Source organism: Ambystoma mexicanum, chromosome 1q, assembly GCF_040938575.1.
Source record: "Ambystoma mexicanum isolate Mex_15411 chromosome 1q, UKY_AmexF1_1, whole genome shotgun sequence".
NCBI lineage: Eukaryota > Metazoa > Chordata > Amphibia > Caudata > Ambystomatidae > Ambystoma > Ambystoma mexicanum.
This window is the reverse complement of record NC_090922.1, coordinates 573054206-573072301: the sequence shown is the minus strand read 5'-3', so window position 1 is coordinate 573072301 and position 18096 is coordinate 573054206. Positions and strand designations below refer to the sequence as shown.

General features: G+C 47.9%; 1 protein-coding gene across 1 annotated transcript in view; it reads right to left on the bottom strand.

Annotated features, from left to right (window-relative positions):
- Positions 1–18096, bottom strand: part of EDEM3 (ER degradation enhancing alpha-mannosidase like protein 3) — a 925252-nt gene that overhangs the window by 465582 nt on the left and 441574 nt on the right. Inside the window, 1 exon segment of the mRNA XM_069641064.1 lies at positions 1563–1688. Coding sequence (XP_069497165.1) covers positions 1563–1688 — 126 coding nt within the window.

Genomic DNA, 18096 nt, shown 5'->3' with positions numbered 1-18096 from the left:
CAGTCATTGGCTGGGGCAGTATGACCCAGAGACCAGTGATTGGTTATTAGGAGACAGACAGTTCAGAAATGAAACAAACTGATTTTTTCTTTTACCGAGCATTCCCAGCCTGATGGGGAATATTCATGAGCATGTGAGTCCATGCCAGACCCCATGCTGGAGAAAGGTGTTTACAGAACTCCAGGTTGCCGCCTTGCAAATGGACGAGAGGGACATTTGCAATGAATGCTATGGAAGCCTTAGTGCCCAGAGTACTGAGTGTGCTCTAGGCTTGAAGGGCATATCGCTCTTGGCAAGAGTAACAGAGTGTGATGCAATTGACAATCCACTTGGAGATGGCTGATTTAGAGACAGAGCAAGTATTTTTTAACAGTATAATTCTGCTGTCGCCCCATCAGAGTTAAAATGTCACACATAGCCTACGAGATCCAATCGTAGCAGTAAAACAAAGCCGTAGGTACGCCATGGCAAACAGTGAGATCGGTTGCTTAGCAACGCGGTCCTGAGCCAGCGTACGGACGCTTGCCTAATCTAGACTGCACAGATGATTAACCTTCTCCTGTACTTCCACAAAAGCATATCTCTGCTGCGAGCATAGATAGCCGGATAGTACGTGCTTGGCAATACAGCACAATGGGGCGTCTAATTAAACCCTCAACATAAGCATGTCAACTAATAACGACAATCAGCAATTTCTACATGTTTTGAATAGTCTGGCCGAGGTGTACTGCATACATCTCATAAAATGAATGATACCTCACACACTGAAGAATAGTAAATGCACAGGGATTGTGATATAGATGTGTTCACACAAATAGAAATATGGTTATGAGCTTGTGCTTTTCACATTACAGAACCATTTTTGATGTCACCATCAATATAGAGGAATCATTCTAAAGGACATAACCCTATCCACAAGAAATCTCTGGTGTACGCGAGACACCTCGAAAAGAAATACAGCCCAACACACCGAGAGTGCAAGTGCAGGTATGAACAGCAGCCACTCACCACAGTTCATTAGCAAACGTGTGCAGATACACCAAGTCTCACTGTCATCATTTAAATTTTTCGAGAGAATCAGACCCACGGGGTTCTTGGATATGAAGCGGACACCAAATTTCCCCATTCACAAGTGCTGAGGAAAGCATGAGACCAGCTACCAAAACAACTGTAAAGACTCTACTCATGCTGGAAACACCAACAGTGTCGACTTGGAATAAGAACACACTGAGTCACTGCGTACTAACCCCTTTCTTTCACAGCATGTCAAAAAGCACCTTACAAAGAGCACTATATGAATGTGAATATGGCGTTTGAAGGTGCTCAGGGAAAGATGTTTAATGTACATAACAAATGTGTTTGTGTTACAATTTAGAGCCTGAGAACAGGCTTTTTATAGTGTATGACAAATAAAATTGTATTTTTGTATTAGCAAGTGATGATCTGCTATATGGAGAATACAGACCTACTTAGAGATCTGTCATAGTGACGTGTATCACACATCTGCATGTGTAGAAGGGAGGGGTAGCCTGTGTCCCATCCATATGAATATTTAGTCTTACCTGCAGGCCAGGAAAAAATGCAAGTAGAGAATCCATCCAAGTCCGAGCCGTCAACAGCGGTTTATGAATATGAACATCCAGTAGAAGGGGAGGTTGGCTGATATATCTCATGATGGCATCGTAGTGCTAAGCAGAGGAGAACATTAAAATATCAACATCAGAGCAGATCTGAGCCAGGAAACAACTATATCTAAAAGGTGCATTTCCCCTCTTCTAATGGTTCCAAAAGAAGCGCTGTATTGCAACTTAATTTTGGCATTGGTACAAAAGTAACTGTTCGTTTTAATATTAAACATGTTTCATTAGTTCTGGGCTGACATGGAGGCCAAGCGAGGATTCAGGTTGATTGACAGCTCCAACAGTGATGTCACATTAGCCCAGGCCATGACTAGAGGTAGCTAAAATCAGTTCTGTCAATCACCAGGTATAAGTGAATAGAGGAGTTTTGAAAATAGAAGTATATTTCACAGAAACATACAATTATTAGTAAAACTATTGAGAGCAGCCAACATGCAGAAAACACAAAATGAACTTAGCTATTCAAGTTGATTTCAGAATAACATCTATAAAGCAATACACCAATATACAATTCATACAAAGCAAAAATGTACAAAAGATACAATTGACGATTAAGAGAACAGCTTGTCTGAGATAAAACCAGCCAATCAGAGGGGAGTCAACCTTTAACAAGTAGCATAATAATGGGCGACAGTGGGAAAATCCCGCTTCTAGGTTGGCCTCAGAGTTTGACACGATATACGAGTAAGCACGACAAAATGTAATACATCCTCACAAGATTTTCCCTTCTTCACTTCCTGACGAGGCAGCAATAATAGATCACAAAGGAAATCAGTTAAATCTGGCTCTAGTAACTATACATCTCTCATGTTGATAGTCCACGATTCATAGTTTTGCCTGGCATTTGATGTTAACACTATGTGTCTGCAGTTAAAAGGTTGCATCAACTAATTTGACTCCTGCAAGTTGTGCACATATGGCACGATTCTAACTTAAGATTCTTATAGAGGACCGAGCTAAATCACCTGGTGAACTAAAGTGAGAATGTGCATTTATTTTGCAAATGGCTAATTTACATGCAGGAGCCATGGACTAAATAGAAAGTGCTTCTGCTTTGCTAAGAACAGCCTTTCTAATAAATTGAGTCAATTTAGCCTTAGCCAATAAGAGGCTGGTTGAAGGAAGAGGAAATCCTCCAAGAAACAGACAGTCCTAAATGGCTGCAAAGCTGGAGGCAGCATGTGGGACACCTTATAGTCTCTTGATAAAATAATTCTCTGCAATTTGTACAGGTGCTCGGTGCAAGAACCCCCAAAGAGGCTGCATATTTAGCTACTGCTAATGTTTTCATAGTACATACCTCCAGGATCATGCTCATAAATTGTACCATGAAATTCTTCATGAAACAGAAAACTCCACCAAAGGCTGTTACATCCTAGTAACTTGGTTGTAAATTTAGCAACCTCCTGCTAAACCCATTCAAAAACGTATATCTAGATTTGAATTTGGTCACTCATGGGGTATAGGGCTATTGTTAATGCATCTTTTGCGTAAATGGCAGACCAGAACAGCGGATTTCACTGCATTAAACAGCAGATCTAGTTTGCTCATGAACAATGTATTTTCAGTAATTAACAGCTGTACAGCTTGAGAAGTAGGAGTGATTACTACCATATGAATGGCATATGCCAATATGGCTAAGGGTGTATTCCCTACTTTAGGAGCGTCTGCACCAATTTCAAATAGACTTGTAATGTATAAAGAAAACAGTAACGGTGTATACCAACCTTTCCCCTCTACTCCCGACACAGTTTAATGTTACCTAGTTAATATCATTAAGGACTAGCTGTGGTACCCGGTGTTCCCAGTTTCCTGATCGAGTGGTGTCAATGTACCCTGGAGGATGTTGCTCTTGTCGGCAAGTCTTGCTTCAGCTCAGCTTGCTCTGGTGTCTCATGTGTGGATTTGTCTAGCTGGACTAACACACAGATACACATCCCACAATTTCTTTGCATAAAAGATTTTTACACCCAAACAGCCTTAATATCTTGGCCAAGACAAAAGAGGAATCCATGCAAAATTTGGTAGATGTGGGTTCAACGGTGTGGATTTCTATAGCGGGACAATCATACACACATATATACATTCCGCTTTATATGTAAAGATATCATTCGAACAATTCAGTGATCAGAGCAATAACCAAAGTTTGGTCCTGTTGACCTTGACGAATGCAGTGCTCGGGTCCATGAAAACGGAAGCTCAGCTGAATTTTTGTGAAAATATTGTTGATTACCCATTGCTCCACTTTCAATAGAAGAGCATTCCCAAATATTTTAAATTAAAGTCAAGGAGGGGTATTGGTCTATAGGCTAGTGGACTATCCTCATTTCATTTTTTATAAATAGGATGAATTACCACATAGCACGTCTTGATCATTACGTTAAAACTAATAGTCCATACGGCCGTCCACATCAACTAAATCACAAAACAAGACAGCTGCGATTCTGTCTTGGCCAGGGTAGCGATTGAGTGCTTGTTTAGCAATCGCATCAGCTACAACCTTAATAGAGAATTCCAGAGGAATCAGGACACCCATTTTTTTTTCCAAATTCAATTTTATTAGCATCAACACATTTACAGCTCAATGCAGGTAACCTGCAAACACCTCTATATGACTTGATTCTAACCAGATTTTAACTTTTCTCCCTCCGCCCAACCTGTTTTAAACAATCTCTCCCCCCCCCTATGCCAAATTGTGTTCCGGCCATATTAGGGCAGTCTCTCTTTCAGTTCGTCCAGGGTCTCCGTTCCCATCTCTACAATTTGAGGCCTGGGCGGAGACACCCCAGTTTTCTCCGATCATGGGCCCCTTCCAATTCATCTACTTTCGGCTGATGCTCTCCTATGCATACTGGCCTCCCACTGGCCTGGCTGCCTGCTCCGGCAACATTAATTCCAGCCCGCCACCCGTTCCACCAGCCTCTCCGGTCTCTTGTAAGTTTTCAAGGTCATATTTCTCCAGGAATGGGGCCCAATCCATAGCCCTAGTAGGCATTCGATTGTGTATCAATCTTGTTTGCTCCTCCATCCTATATAGGTGTAGTGCCTTTGCCGCCCACTCCTTTTTACTTGGGACACTGTCCCTTTTCCATCTACCTGCCAGACATGCCCTCGCCAGCAGGAGATAGTGCGGCATATGTGGTAGTTTCTCCCAGTTTTCCTCCGTTGTTTCAGTTCCAAACACCAGTAGTGGGTCCATCCTCCTTTCCACCCCATGCAGGTCCCTTATCCACCCCAACACTTCTTTCCAATACTGTTGCACCATATCACAATTCCACCACACATGCCAGTAATCTGCTATGTTGTGACCACATTTCCTCCAGCAGTGGGGTTCTGCCCCGGGTACATTTTCCCTAACTTTGCCGGGTCCCATTGCCACCTGTATAGCATCTTAAACCCATGCAGCTTATACTGGCAGGCGACTGATGCTCGGTGTGCATTTAGGCAGAGTGTCTTCCCTAGATCCGGATCCATCCCCCTTCCCATGTCCCTTTCACGTAGATAAATCGCCCCCTCTAGCATCCAGTAGTGCCTGGTACAGCCTTGAAATAAGACCCCTGGGACCCTTCGCTGTGTCCAGTATTCGCTCTGTGTGTCAGATCCCTCTGCAATTCCTCCTTCCATCTTTCTGACTTTAATGCCCCCACTCGAAGATATTTAAAGACAGATGAGTTGTGACCCCCCCTCCATCTCTTCTATTCCTCCACAACATCAGTAACGGACCTAGAATTTTATGCGCGTAGATTCCCTTCGGCATTACCTTCTTCGGTGCCCACAACCATTCCCCCAGGGTGACCGTGCGGAATCAGTGATTTTCTTTCCCTACCCACTGCTTATCCTTATCCATATGCAGGTGGGGGACCAGGGCGCTTAACTGGGCAACTCTGTAATATGTTCTCATTTCAGGTAGTCCCACCCCTCGCTTTACCTTCGGCTGGATCAATAATTTATAAGCTACCCTTTGCCTTCCCCCTTGCCACAGAAACCTATGTATTTTCCTCTTTAATTCCTCGAAGTGTATTCCCGGTATGTCTATCGGAAGCGCTTGGTATAAATATAATATTCACGGAAGAAACACCATTTTAAGCGCATTTAGTCACCCCAGCTAAGAAATTGTAAATTTCTCCCATTTGACCTGCTAGTCTATGCAAAAGTGGGGGGGGGGGGGGGAGTTGCATTCTAAAATTCTTTCCAATCTCCACGATATACGCACCCCTAGGTACCTTCTACAATCCCTTTCATTCGGTATGCCCAGGCCTGACCATCTCAGCAGTTGTTCTGGTGTGCCCTCACCCAGGGGGAGGAGAGTCGATTCATCCATATTTATCTTAAAGCCTGGCATTTTTCCGTATTCACCTATAACCCGAAGCATTCTTTGTAAAGAGCCTCCTGTGTCCGAGAGGTACATATGGATATCATTGGCGTACATGCTAATTTTGTGCATCTGCTGCCCTACTGCAATTCCCTCTATCCCGTCATATATTCTCCCCCATGGGCTCCATCGCCAGGGCAAATAGGGGCGAGAGGGGGCAACCCTCCCTGGTAGCTCTCGTCATGTGGAATTTGTGAGATGTAACCCTGTTGACCATTACCCTGGCTGTCAGATTTGTATAAACCGCCCTAATTGCTCTATACATCCTCTCCTACCCTCATTTTCCGCATCACCCCGAAGAGAAAGTCCCATTCCACCCTATCAAATGCCTTCTCAGCATCTAAACTTAGAAGTGCATGTTCGCCTAGGTGCTCCCCGACGTGTTCCATTAGGTCAATAGTCTTCCTGATTGCATCTGGCCCCTGCCTTCCTGCTATAAACCCCATTTGATCGGGATGTACAAGGCGCAGTAATTTCTCTTCAAATCTCGTCACCAGAATGCGGGTGAAAATCTTTTCATCCACATATAAGAGGGATATTGGGTGGCATGAAGAGCTGTGGGATGGGTCCCAACCTTATTTGGGGATAACAGAGATCAGGGCCTTACTAAACGACACCAGGGCCTTTCCTGTCTCCAGGATGTGATTATATAATTTGACCAGATGTTGCGTCATGTGAGTATTTCTTGTAGAACCCTATCATATATCTATCCTCTCCCAGAGCTTTACCACTAGGAAGTGGGATATTGCATTCTGGATCTCCTCCTCCGTAATAGGACTATCTAAATGTTCTATCTCTAGGGGTGTGAGTTTATTCATATGCACATTGCTCAAGTACTTTCCCACTTCCTCCACCCCAGCTCCTGTCTCGGTAGAATATAGCGTTTCATAGTACCGTGCAAATCCTTCTGCTGTAGCACTCGGCGTATGCCCGTCTCCATCCCCCACTACAGGTCCCTCCAATTTTGTGACCCACCTCTCTGGGCACGGAGTCTAGCCGCCAGCAGCGCATCCGCCTTATCGCTTTTCTCATAGTATTTTTGTTTCAAATATCTCAGCTTCCATAATGTTGCACCCATATCCAGAGCCCTCAACTTTTGGCCAATACCTTCTCCCTAAGTTCCTCCGCGTCACCCTTCCCGGCATGCATCTCCTCTTCCCCTTCTGCCATTTCCTTACAAAGCTTCTCTTCTACCAGGCCCCTCTCCCTCTTCTTCCTTGCCCCCCCTCTGATCAATATGCCCCGCCAGGTAGCCTTCCCTGCCTCCCATACCGTTTCCACACTCACGTCGCCCGTGTCATTTAGTTCAAAGTATTCCACTATTCCCTCGGCTAGTCCTTCTGATAAAAGGGTGGTCATTCCAGAGCGAGTCATTGCATCGCCACATGCCCCTTGGCCTATATAACCCAGATATTTCGAGGGTGCACAACACCATAACATGGTCTGACCAGCCCACAGGTCTTCTAGTACTTTCCACCAGTCTCAAGCTCTGCTGCTTGTTGAGAAGGATATAGTCAATTCTTGTGTAAGTTTCATTCACCCAAGCGTATTATTATTCCTCCTCCTCCTCCTCCAGGTGCAAACGGTGAAGTGTGAGACGCCCCCTCTCTCACCAGGGGCCACTTTGGAGAGGGTAGAACAGCATCCCTTCAGCAGTTATGCTATGCTTACCGGCGCATCCGCCCGTGCTTGGTTGCTTAGTGCTTAGCCGCTCACTTTCTCCTTGCTTCCTTCTCCGTCCCCTTTCTTCTCTTGAAGCCCTAGATCTTTTTTGGGCGATGGGCCGTTAAGCCTCAAATCCCTGCCCCGTCTGGGCTCTCCTCTGTGGTCCTGGCGCAGGTCAAGCATGTGTTTCTTCCGAGGTCGGGTTCTGCAGGCGCTGCGGCCCTCGCAATTGATGTTCCGAGTCCGACGTGAGGTGTTTCAGGGCTTGCTCCACCTCCTCGATTGATGTTAACCTGTATTCAACTCCTTCAGCCTCAAATTCCAGTGAAAATGGGTAACCCCATCTATATCGGATCTCGCTCTCGCAGCTAAGTCGTAAGTTGCCTGCCGCCTCTCCTCCTTGCAAGTGTAAAATTGGAGAGGTCCTGGTATATAGAAACCTTAGCGCCTTCGAATAATTCAATTTCTTATTGTTGCTTAGCTTTGTTTAAGACCTCTTGTCTGTCTCTGTAACTTAAGAACCTGACCACAATGGAGCAGGGGCCGTTCCCATAAGGTTTTCCGCCCCTGTGGGCCCTTTCCAACTGTACCGTCCTGCCCCCTTCGCTGCGAGGAGCTGATGTATCAGTGCCTGTACCTTTTCTTCAACTCATCTAGGAGTCTCTCTGTCCAACTCCTTCAGGAACAGTATTCTAACATTGTTTCTTCTCGCCCTATTTTCAAGGTCATCGCTTTTTAGCCTCATTTCTTCTTCCTGAGGTCCAGCTCCATCATTCTTGCATCTCGACGTATCTCCACCATATTGGCATCGAGTTGGTTATGTTCTAATGCTTCTACCTTGCCTTCAACTGAGGTTACTCTGCCCATCAAGTCCGCTAGCGACACCCGAATATCCCCTCTCAGGGCTTTAATCTCTGTTAGGATGTGTCCTATATCCTCTTTGGTCGAGAATTGGGAGAGGTCAACTCCTGTAGCCATTGTGGTCTATGTTGCTGTGCGCTTGTCCTGTTGCTCTGCTTAACAACTTTGGTGCACCCCCCCTTCTCTTTGGGGGGTGTTTCTGCTTCATATTCTTATCAGACTCTTTCTCCAAGCCTTTGACGGGGTCCCCACTGCTCTGGGCTTCCCCAGCACTGTGAGGTCTGGGCAGCAGGTGGTATGTTTCAGTACGTCACTGCCACTGCCCCTTCTGGCGCTCTGCTTGTGCTACGTGAGCCCGCTGGCTCCTTCTCTCCAGGCTCTTCCTCGGGAGTGCCATCTACGCAGCTGTAGTTGAGGAGAGACCGCGGCCCAGCCCCAGGGTTGTCAGTGCCCATGGCACGGTCTCCCGCATAGTGTTCCCGCACCTTCCTTTCCCAGGCCAGGTATATGTGGTGGAGAGTCCCAGCCTGTGCGCCTTATGCACTCCATTGGGCCTCTGCACTTTACTCTTTCCTGTTGCCGCTGGCCCTCTCCAAGCTGTGCGGTCTGGACGCATTGAAGCAGGTCTCCGTTCGGCCAACTCCACTGCAGAGGGGACGCCACGGAGCGGTACAGGTGAACGGCCAGGGCCCAGCTGGGCCCCTCGATGCTCTTCTACGCAGATGGTCCCCACTCAGTAATCCTCGCCGATGCTCTTCTACGCAGATGGTCCCCACTCGCTTATCCTCGCCGACTTGCCAGGGTCTTTCGGCGGGGACTCGCCGTCTGCAGCTCCAGCTGGGCTCCTCCTCCGTCAACCTTGTTTGGTGTGTTGCAAGGTGTATGCGGCTCGGGGCAAGAGAGCCACCTCCGTAGCCCGGCATCCGCTGCCAGAGGAAGCTTTGCTGTGCCTCAGATCGCCCACACTTGAGGCGGTCGGGATGCTCTGGGCCCACTTCACCACAGAGCGCGGTCCTGGCACCACAGACACCTCTGGGGGAGGGCCCCGTCCGCGTTGGTGCACTTCTTACAGGTGGTTGGAACTTCCTTTGCACCTGCCGGTGCCCCAGTCAATCGTGCTTCAAGTGGGCACCTCTGCTTGCGGATCCTGGATGCTCTATCGCCTCTTAGATGCTGGAGGGAGCGGGAGTTGCGATTTAGGCAGCCATCTTGTCCCGTACCACCTAGTGGTCTCAGGACACAATTTTTAACATTTGTAGCCATACGCTCTTCTTTCATCAGCAAGACATCCTGGATACTCGCAGATGGAGCTTCTCTATATAGTGTGGAAACAGGACCAAGCCAGTTCTGAGCCACTCAATCAGTTTCAAAACCTTCTGTAATAGGACTATACAACGGTCTATTTGTTACAATGTCCAAAAAAATTGAATTATTTTCTGAAGAAGCTTCTGCTAATTCCCACCATACTTCAGAATCTAATTCTAGCTTACAACTGGCTATAACTCTTATAAGTAGCATGAGCAGTTAAAATCTCCCTCTTGTTGGGGGTGTGGCCAACTGGAGAGCAAGGAGGACGGGAATCCTTATGAGCTCCAGTGCACGCCGGCAGAATCCTTAATTCACATCCTATTCCGTGGCAGATGCTGACCAAAATTACATGGATTAAAGTGTGCTGTGTCACTGGAAGAAAGGTGAATACTGGAATCTAGGCCCAACTGGAAAAACAAGGACCGAAACTGAACCCTACGACTGCCTGCAGTGAGAGCTCCAAGATGGCCACCGGGCGATAAGTATGAACCACACAAACTATTAATGACTACTGTCGGAGACCAGAACGGTGCCAGACTACCACACCGGAGCTGAGTGGACCGTGCCTTAGTCAACTGGTATCCTTGTGTGGGGCAGAATTGGAATGGCCCGTACATCCTACGCGCTACAGTACTCTTGGCACGCCCGACCCATTCAGAATCTGAAGCCTGGACTATGGTGCCACAACGCACTCAACGCATGAGGGGTCTCCCGGAGCCAACGGTCTAACGGGTCAGACCTACGAGAGTGGAGAAGATCCCCACCAGCACAAAGCGCAGCCCGACCCCTGCACCAGTCCTGCTGTGCCACCCTACGGAGTAACTTTATGAGCAACCCAGTACAACAGCCGCGCCAAACAAATTACGCCAATACCCCTGACCATACTGCTGAGGCTGCATGAGGAGTGCTTCGCCCCCCCCCCCAGCACCGCAGAACACCAGATCAACTGAAGGTGCAAGTCATAACAGATCCCTCAGGTCTGACCGATAGGGAGCGCAGAAGGACCGCTGAGACACCAGCCCTCTATCACGGAGCATGGCTGTTACCCCACGCATTGAGAAAGGTCTGAACTGGGGCACTCCTAATGGAATGGTCGACCTGAGACCTCATGGTACACCAAAACGCGCTTTCTCCTCCTTTTCTTCCCGCCCAGTACCCTGCCATCTGGACTGCTTGCACGGCGGTCGGATTAAGTGACCTGGTCGAGCACTGAGACTCTTCCCTGCCTGAAGCCTATACCAAGTCGGAGACTGCTACGGAGCATAGGAACTGCACCCTCCCCAGCGATACACAACGTGTGAGGAAGCAGAAACAGACAGAAGTCTCCCAACGTACTGAGATTCATGGGCAGGCCATGGGCATGGTGGCATAGTCAGAGCAGGCAGATATGCATCAGCACAACTGAGCGCAGTATACCGACTCCAGCCCTATTGTGGTGGCCTGAGGAATTCCCCCCTGCGGAGAGTGGCGTGGAGGAACACGATGGAACCCCCCCCTTCCCTAGGTGCTGATACAGGGCTCCCACTAACCTGTGTCCTGCACCCAGTAGACAAAGGCACCGGGAGAGACCCTGGAACACCAAAACGCCCAGGTCCTGATGACCAGCAAACACTTTTCCTCTCTCCTCCCAGTCCTCTGCACAGGACCGCATCCGATTTTACTGTGAATGGGACTGCGGCGCAGCTCAAAACGCAGTTTACTGTGGAGAAACCGCCAGCAAATGCAAAGCTCAGAGGAAACCACCCAATGGGCATACCTCTGAATACTACAGAGAAAGTATACAGAGAGCTTTGAACACACGTAGCCCGCTCAGCACATTGTGCTGGCCCACGAGAAGCAAACCTGCCCAGACCCACATTGGCAGCTACCTTTGGCTACATACTCATACCTATAGCCTGGGTCACAGACAGATGGGATCTGCCCCCTCCTTGAGGTGATTGCGGCGAACAGGCATCCCAAGGCTGCACCATCTAAACACAAAGTCCGGTGGGTATGGAATGAAGGACATTATCCGACAATGCCAAGAGGCATAGTGGGAGTGCGCTGAACACACACATTGGCAGAAGCAACCACAGGGAAGTAGCACTATCGAGCCATGATAGTGGTCCAAGAGCAGCGATCGAGACTAAATGCCTACTCACCTGCTCTCTGCGGAGATAAACCAGACACCTGTAAATACTGTAGCACCGTCACGACAGGAGGAAAGACCAGCAGAACTGTAGTGGGCACCAACCATGGCGCATTAGCAGCACAGATGAAACGCCTGTGAAGTCACAACGAATTGCAATTCAACCAACAATACATACAGTAGACACCAACTGGAACTGCCCATACCAGTGTGACTGCATGGAGTAAGGAACAATGATGAGCAAATAATAAGCCCCTCCTGGGCTCATACGAAGTTGAAAACTGCTTGGTGTCTTGAACGGGCTGAACCAGGAGGCACGGAGGATTCATACGAGGGGAACAAAGTGACCATCAACTGCCACACAGAGCATATTCCCTGCTGATAACACGAGGCAGTCACACTGCCACCTGTTCTACGGCGCCCTGCAGTGTCAGTGTGGAACTATTGACACACCGGAGCTGCAACAAAAGTGAAGGGGCGAATAACGGCAACTAGGTGAACTATCCTCCCACACTCCTAAGAATTGGGAGACAGTCTAGCACCTGGGGTGTGTACCCACAGACAGGCTGACCACCACATCGAGCGGATAGAAGGGACGCCACTGACCAGGGTCGAGATTAATGCACCATAACGGTAAGCCACTGGCCTGCATCAGGACTCCACCTGTAGCGTCGAACCCCATGCCACCTCACCCAGCGGATCCTCACATTCCAAACAGGCATTGATCGTGCCCAATATGGGAAAGGATAAAGCCAGGAAACAGTCCACTCAGAGCAAGATCGACCAGTATGCACCAGTCACACAATCCCAAGACGTACAAGACTAGACACCATGGCTGAAGCAGAAACCACGCTATCTTTAAAAGACGTTATGGCCGCCATTGCGGACTCACGCACCTCCATGGAACAAAAGATGTATGGCGTCAGCATAGATGTCTCTCTCCTCTGTCACGACCTGCAGAAACTAACGTCCTGCACTGGCGAGGCAGAACAACGCATATCTGGAGCAGAAGATGGGCTACCAGAGCTACAACAGCTGGCCGGCGTTACATCACGACTGAAAAAGATGGAGCAAAGAGTGGACGAGGGTGAGGGAAAGTCGAGGCGAAACAATGTTTGGATCCTAGGAATGCCAGAAAACGAGGAGGGACCGAGCATGGAAATATTCCTTGAGCAATGGCTCACTGACCGGTTGAAGCAAACTCGGTCTCCAAATGTTTCTCAATAGAAAGGGCCCATCATATGCCAACTGGATGTCCGGTGCCCCACCGTGATCGCAAAACTCCTGAATTACAGGGATCGAGATGCGCTGCTCCAGAGAGGACGTGCCAAAGGCACGCTGACCTATAATGGATCCAAAATTGCTTTATTTCTGGACTACACCAGGGAGGTGCAGGAAGCCAGGCAATCGTTCGACCAGCTCAAGAGGCAGTTGCAAAACCTAAAGGTGAAATATGGCCTACTAATCCTAGCCCAACATAAAATATACTGCAAGGGCAAAACTGTCCACTTCCCTGACCCCAAAGAGGCGTGGAAGTGGCCAGAGCAACACATTGAAGGGGACTGGAGAACATTGCGGAACAACAGAAGCAGAAACCCCCGGGCTCTACCGGAACGGTGTCCACCGCCAATGCAACTGCTGGCACAGGATCGGGACCCGCCTCCTCGAGAAGGTGTGGAGTAATGGCCAGGGGCGAATGAACTTGGGACGAACACACAATACGCAACCATGCGAACCATGGATAGATAACATTTGAGCGGCTGTCATAGATGAGAACCCCCCCTCCCCCGTAGTGAATGCCATTCCAGAACCAAAGGTTTGGGTGTACTCCAGGGTTTGTTTGGGACACGTTGTCACTTGTTAGGGCGACAGATGCTTCAAGTTGGGTGGAGTATGGGGAGGGGGGAGGGGAATGTATTTGTTCTGGTCAGGAACAGATCCAAAGACCACTTCACACATCCCTCTAAATAACATGGTAGTTCTGTGATGTGTTGCCATCTACCCAGGAAACACAGCGCAGCGTCAAGTAGCACCCACCCCACTCACAATGGCCTTACCTAAAAGCGACGTCAGAACCCTAAAATTTCTGACATGGAATGTCAATGGGCTAGGTAGTGGTCTCAAAAGACGACTAGTCACAGTCCCTGAATAGATTTTCACAGGATATAGTATTCCTCACCGAAACCCACCTGGCAGGCACAACCTGTAACTTATTCAAGCGCACAAACTACAGCACGCCGATACAGGCTGGTTTCACCATGGGCTCACGAGTGCTCATACTACTACATAAAAGGCTTCCGATTACTCTCTCAATGTGATGCAGGATACGGGAGGTAGATTTGCATACATTACAGGAACCTAATGGAACCAAACCATTGCCTTGCTAGCAGTCTACTCACCTCCCTCACTGATGACTGCGCGGATAAATTATATTACACCTGTACTCACCAAAGACGCGTCAGACATTCGGATCCTAGGGGGAGACTTCAACAAAGTCATGGACGCAGAAATGGACCGCACACATTTAAGAGGGAGAAACCCTAGGATTCATACCAAACTCGCCACTTTCACCACTGCATTGGGACTAAGGGATGTGTGGCAAGACCTACATCCTGATGCACGAGAATACTCCTACCACTCTGGAGTTCATGACTCATTATCGAGATTAGATTATTTCTTTCTCCCATCGACAGACATACATAAAGCAACTACAGCAACGCCGCTCCCGAGGGGTATTTCAGACCACTCCCCCCTACTGATGGAGACGATGACGGCGAGGCCACTTCCCGACCCCCGCCCCACTCGTTGTGGCGCCTCAACAATTACTACCTAGGTTTTCCAGACCTCATAGAACATGTACAAACGGCCACAAAAACATATTTGAACTAAATACTGGATCAGTGGACAATCCTGGGGTGCTATGGTAGGCATACAAGCTGGTACTCTGAGGAGAGATTCTCTCCTGGACTACAGCGCACAAAAAAAAAAAAAAACACACATTGGGAAACACTGGAAAAAAGCCGAAATGAGAGTTAAACAGGCGGAAGAGTCCTATCTTGCAATTGACCGGTCTGACACACATCGATCACTTATACTGGCTCAAAAATGCTTACAAAACAGCCCTAGACAATGCCAAACAAGCACACAGAGCGACGCGTGCCAGAATATACGAAACAGGCGATAAAGCAGGTAAAATGTTGACATGGCTAGAACGTAGAGATGAGGGGCACAGCCAGGTCAGAGTAATCAAACCAGATAACGCAGATCTACTAATAACGGAATGGGGGAATTGCAGAGGGCTTTGCAACCTACTATGCTGAACTGTATAAAACTGTATAAAACTCCTAACACTCCCATTGACACCTCCATACTAGATGAGATTAACCTCCCCTCCCTAAGTGCCGAACAAAAAACCATTCTAGAAAAAGATAGAGGAGGAACTGGTATCGGCTACGTCACAACTCCAATCCGGAAAAACCCTGGGACCAAATGGCATCCCGATTGAGATTTGGAAGCCGATAGGGGCGAATGAGGTAGCCCCACACTTGCTACGCATGTACCTGCACTCGAAGGAACAGGGCCACATGCCTGCTGACCTCAGGAAAGCCACCATAATTGTAATACCCAAAGATGATAAACCCCCAGATAAATGTATTTCATACAGACCAATCTCCCTCAAACAGCGAAACCAAACTCTTGGCGAAAATACTAGCCACCCAATAGCGAGTCATAACATCACTAATACGCCCGGACCAATGTGGATTCATGCCACGAAGGTCCACGCGCATGAACATACACAAACTGCACTTGGCACTCGAAAGAACGCATGCCCTCCAGGACCCCCAAGAACTACTGGCAATAGACTTTGGAAAGGCCTTTGACTCGATATACTGGGAGGCACTATGGGGAAATAATGCGCCAAATGGGTTTTGGCAAATATATGGGCTGGGTACAACTTCTTTATAACTCCCCCGAAGCGGAGACTACAGTAAATGGCTGGCCATTAAGATCTTTTAAACTGGGAAAGGGAATGAGACAGGGTTGTCCCCTATCTGCAAAGATCATTGCACTAGCAATAGAGCCCCTAGCCGGATTATTGAGAGATACACAGACATGGAGCGGTTTTCGATGGACAGACGAATGGGAAGACGTCTCCCTGTATGCAGATGCCATGCTAGTATATCTAAAAGACCCACCCACCTCATGTTCCATAGTAACACGTCTTCTAGAGCAATATGGATCTTTTAGTGGTCTGAGGGTAAACTGGTCCAAGTCTATATTATTCCCGATTAAAGGAATGTGGGTTGTCGTCCCGGATGACTGCCCTTACCGCGTTGAAAGGGGCCACTTTTGATATCTAGGTATACAGATCACAAAAGATTTGAACGAATATGTGGTCAGAAACCTTCATCCAATTGTGGAGAGATTCACAGAAGATGTACGCCATTGGATCTCCTTGCCACTGACCCTTCTAGGAAGAGCAGCGCTGTTCAAAATGATGGCCCTACCCAGTTTTATACATTCTACAGAACGCCCCACTTCACATTCCATAGTGTGTGTTCCATAGAATTGAATGCATACTTAGAAAGCTTCTGTGGGGAGGTAGACACCCACGGATAGCGTTCTGTACACTCCCACGGTCCATATGGGGGGTGGGGGGGGGGGGGTTATTGGGCTGCCTTGCCTGCAAACCTACTAATGTGCGAGTCAGATGGCAGTCGTAAATGATATGCTACACATCGCTACCGCATGTAAGAGCAGAGATCGCTGCGAGACCAAAACTGCCCCCAGTGGAATGTCTCTACCAAAGAATAAGTATCGTACCCCCCCAGAAAATGCTAACTCACGACACTAATCTGGGCAGAGACCCATAAATATATTGGTTGGGACAGGAAAATCACCCCGGTACAACCCTTATGGGAAAACAGGAATCTCCCGTAGGTAAGCAAACTCCCTAGATGGCCAAGCTGGGCGTCATTAGGGATAACAAAAGTGGGTGACGTAATTGCAGAAGGTAAACTGGTGCCCTAAAAAAAACCTAGTAACTAGGTTCAACCTCCCTGATACTGAACGATATCGCACACAACTACAACATGCATTACAAAACCATCTCCAGGCCCTGTCCGACATGCATGAATGTACTCCCATGGAGAGGAATATAGTCCTAGACCGTATTGACACTAAAATCACCTTTGTTATGTACAGTGCTATAACCTCCTTTGCTACACCTGAGTTACTAAGCCTGAAATGTAAATGGGAGAGGGATGTGGGCACCATCCTGCCGGAAGACTGGGTCACGATTCTGATGCACCCCCGCGAAATGGCCATATCATCTAGACTACAGTTTATTCAGCTAAAGATATTACATAGAATATACTACCCATCGTTGGGGCAGAATTGCAGACCCAAACTGCCTGCGCTGCCAACACGAAGAGGGCACCTTCCACATACTGTGGGACTGCCCCCAAATCTGTGCCCCCATGCTGTGATGAACTCACAAGAGTCCTGGGACACGTAGTCCCCAGAGAACCCAAGATACTATTACTGGGAGTGGAAGATGAAGGGGCACGATACGCAGATTGTTATTAAACTTACTGGTGAATATCTATAAGAATTAGAGCATATCAACTATATTTTTGCCCGAAATTCAGAAATGGATGGCGTTAAACTCTTTGGCCCCTAACAATGCCAAAACTAAGTTGCTGATTCTGGGCACTCAGCAAAGGCTAAAGAAACTGGACACAAAATACAACCATTTTTTGATTGGTCAACATGTTATTCCCATATCAAAATCTGTAAAAACCCTAGGGGTCTTTTTTTGACCCTCAATTGTCTTACCCGACAGACTAATTATCTCAAATCTTCCTGTCATTATATCCAGCTCTTATGGCGGATACGTCCATATCTATCCAAAGAAAATCTTGCTTTGATCGCAGCTGCAATTGTGAACTGCAAGCTGGACTACTGCAATAGTCTTTTGATCGGTACCTCCCAGGCCAATCTTAAGACCTTGCAGGTAATAAAGAATAGTGCAGTGCAAGCTGTAATGGGACTCAAGCGCAATATGCATGTTTCCGAGGTAAGGGGCAGTTTGCATTGGCTGCTGGTCCAAAAACGGTTAC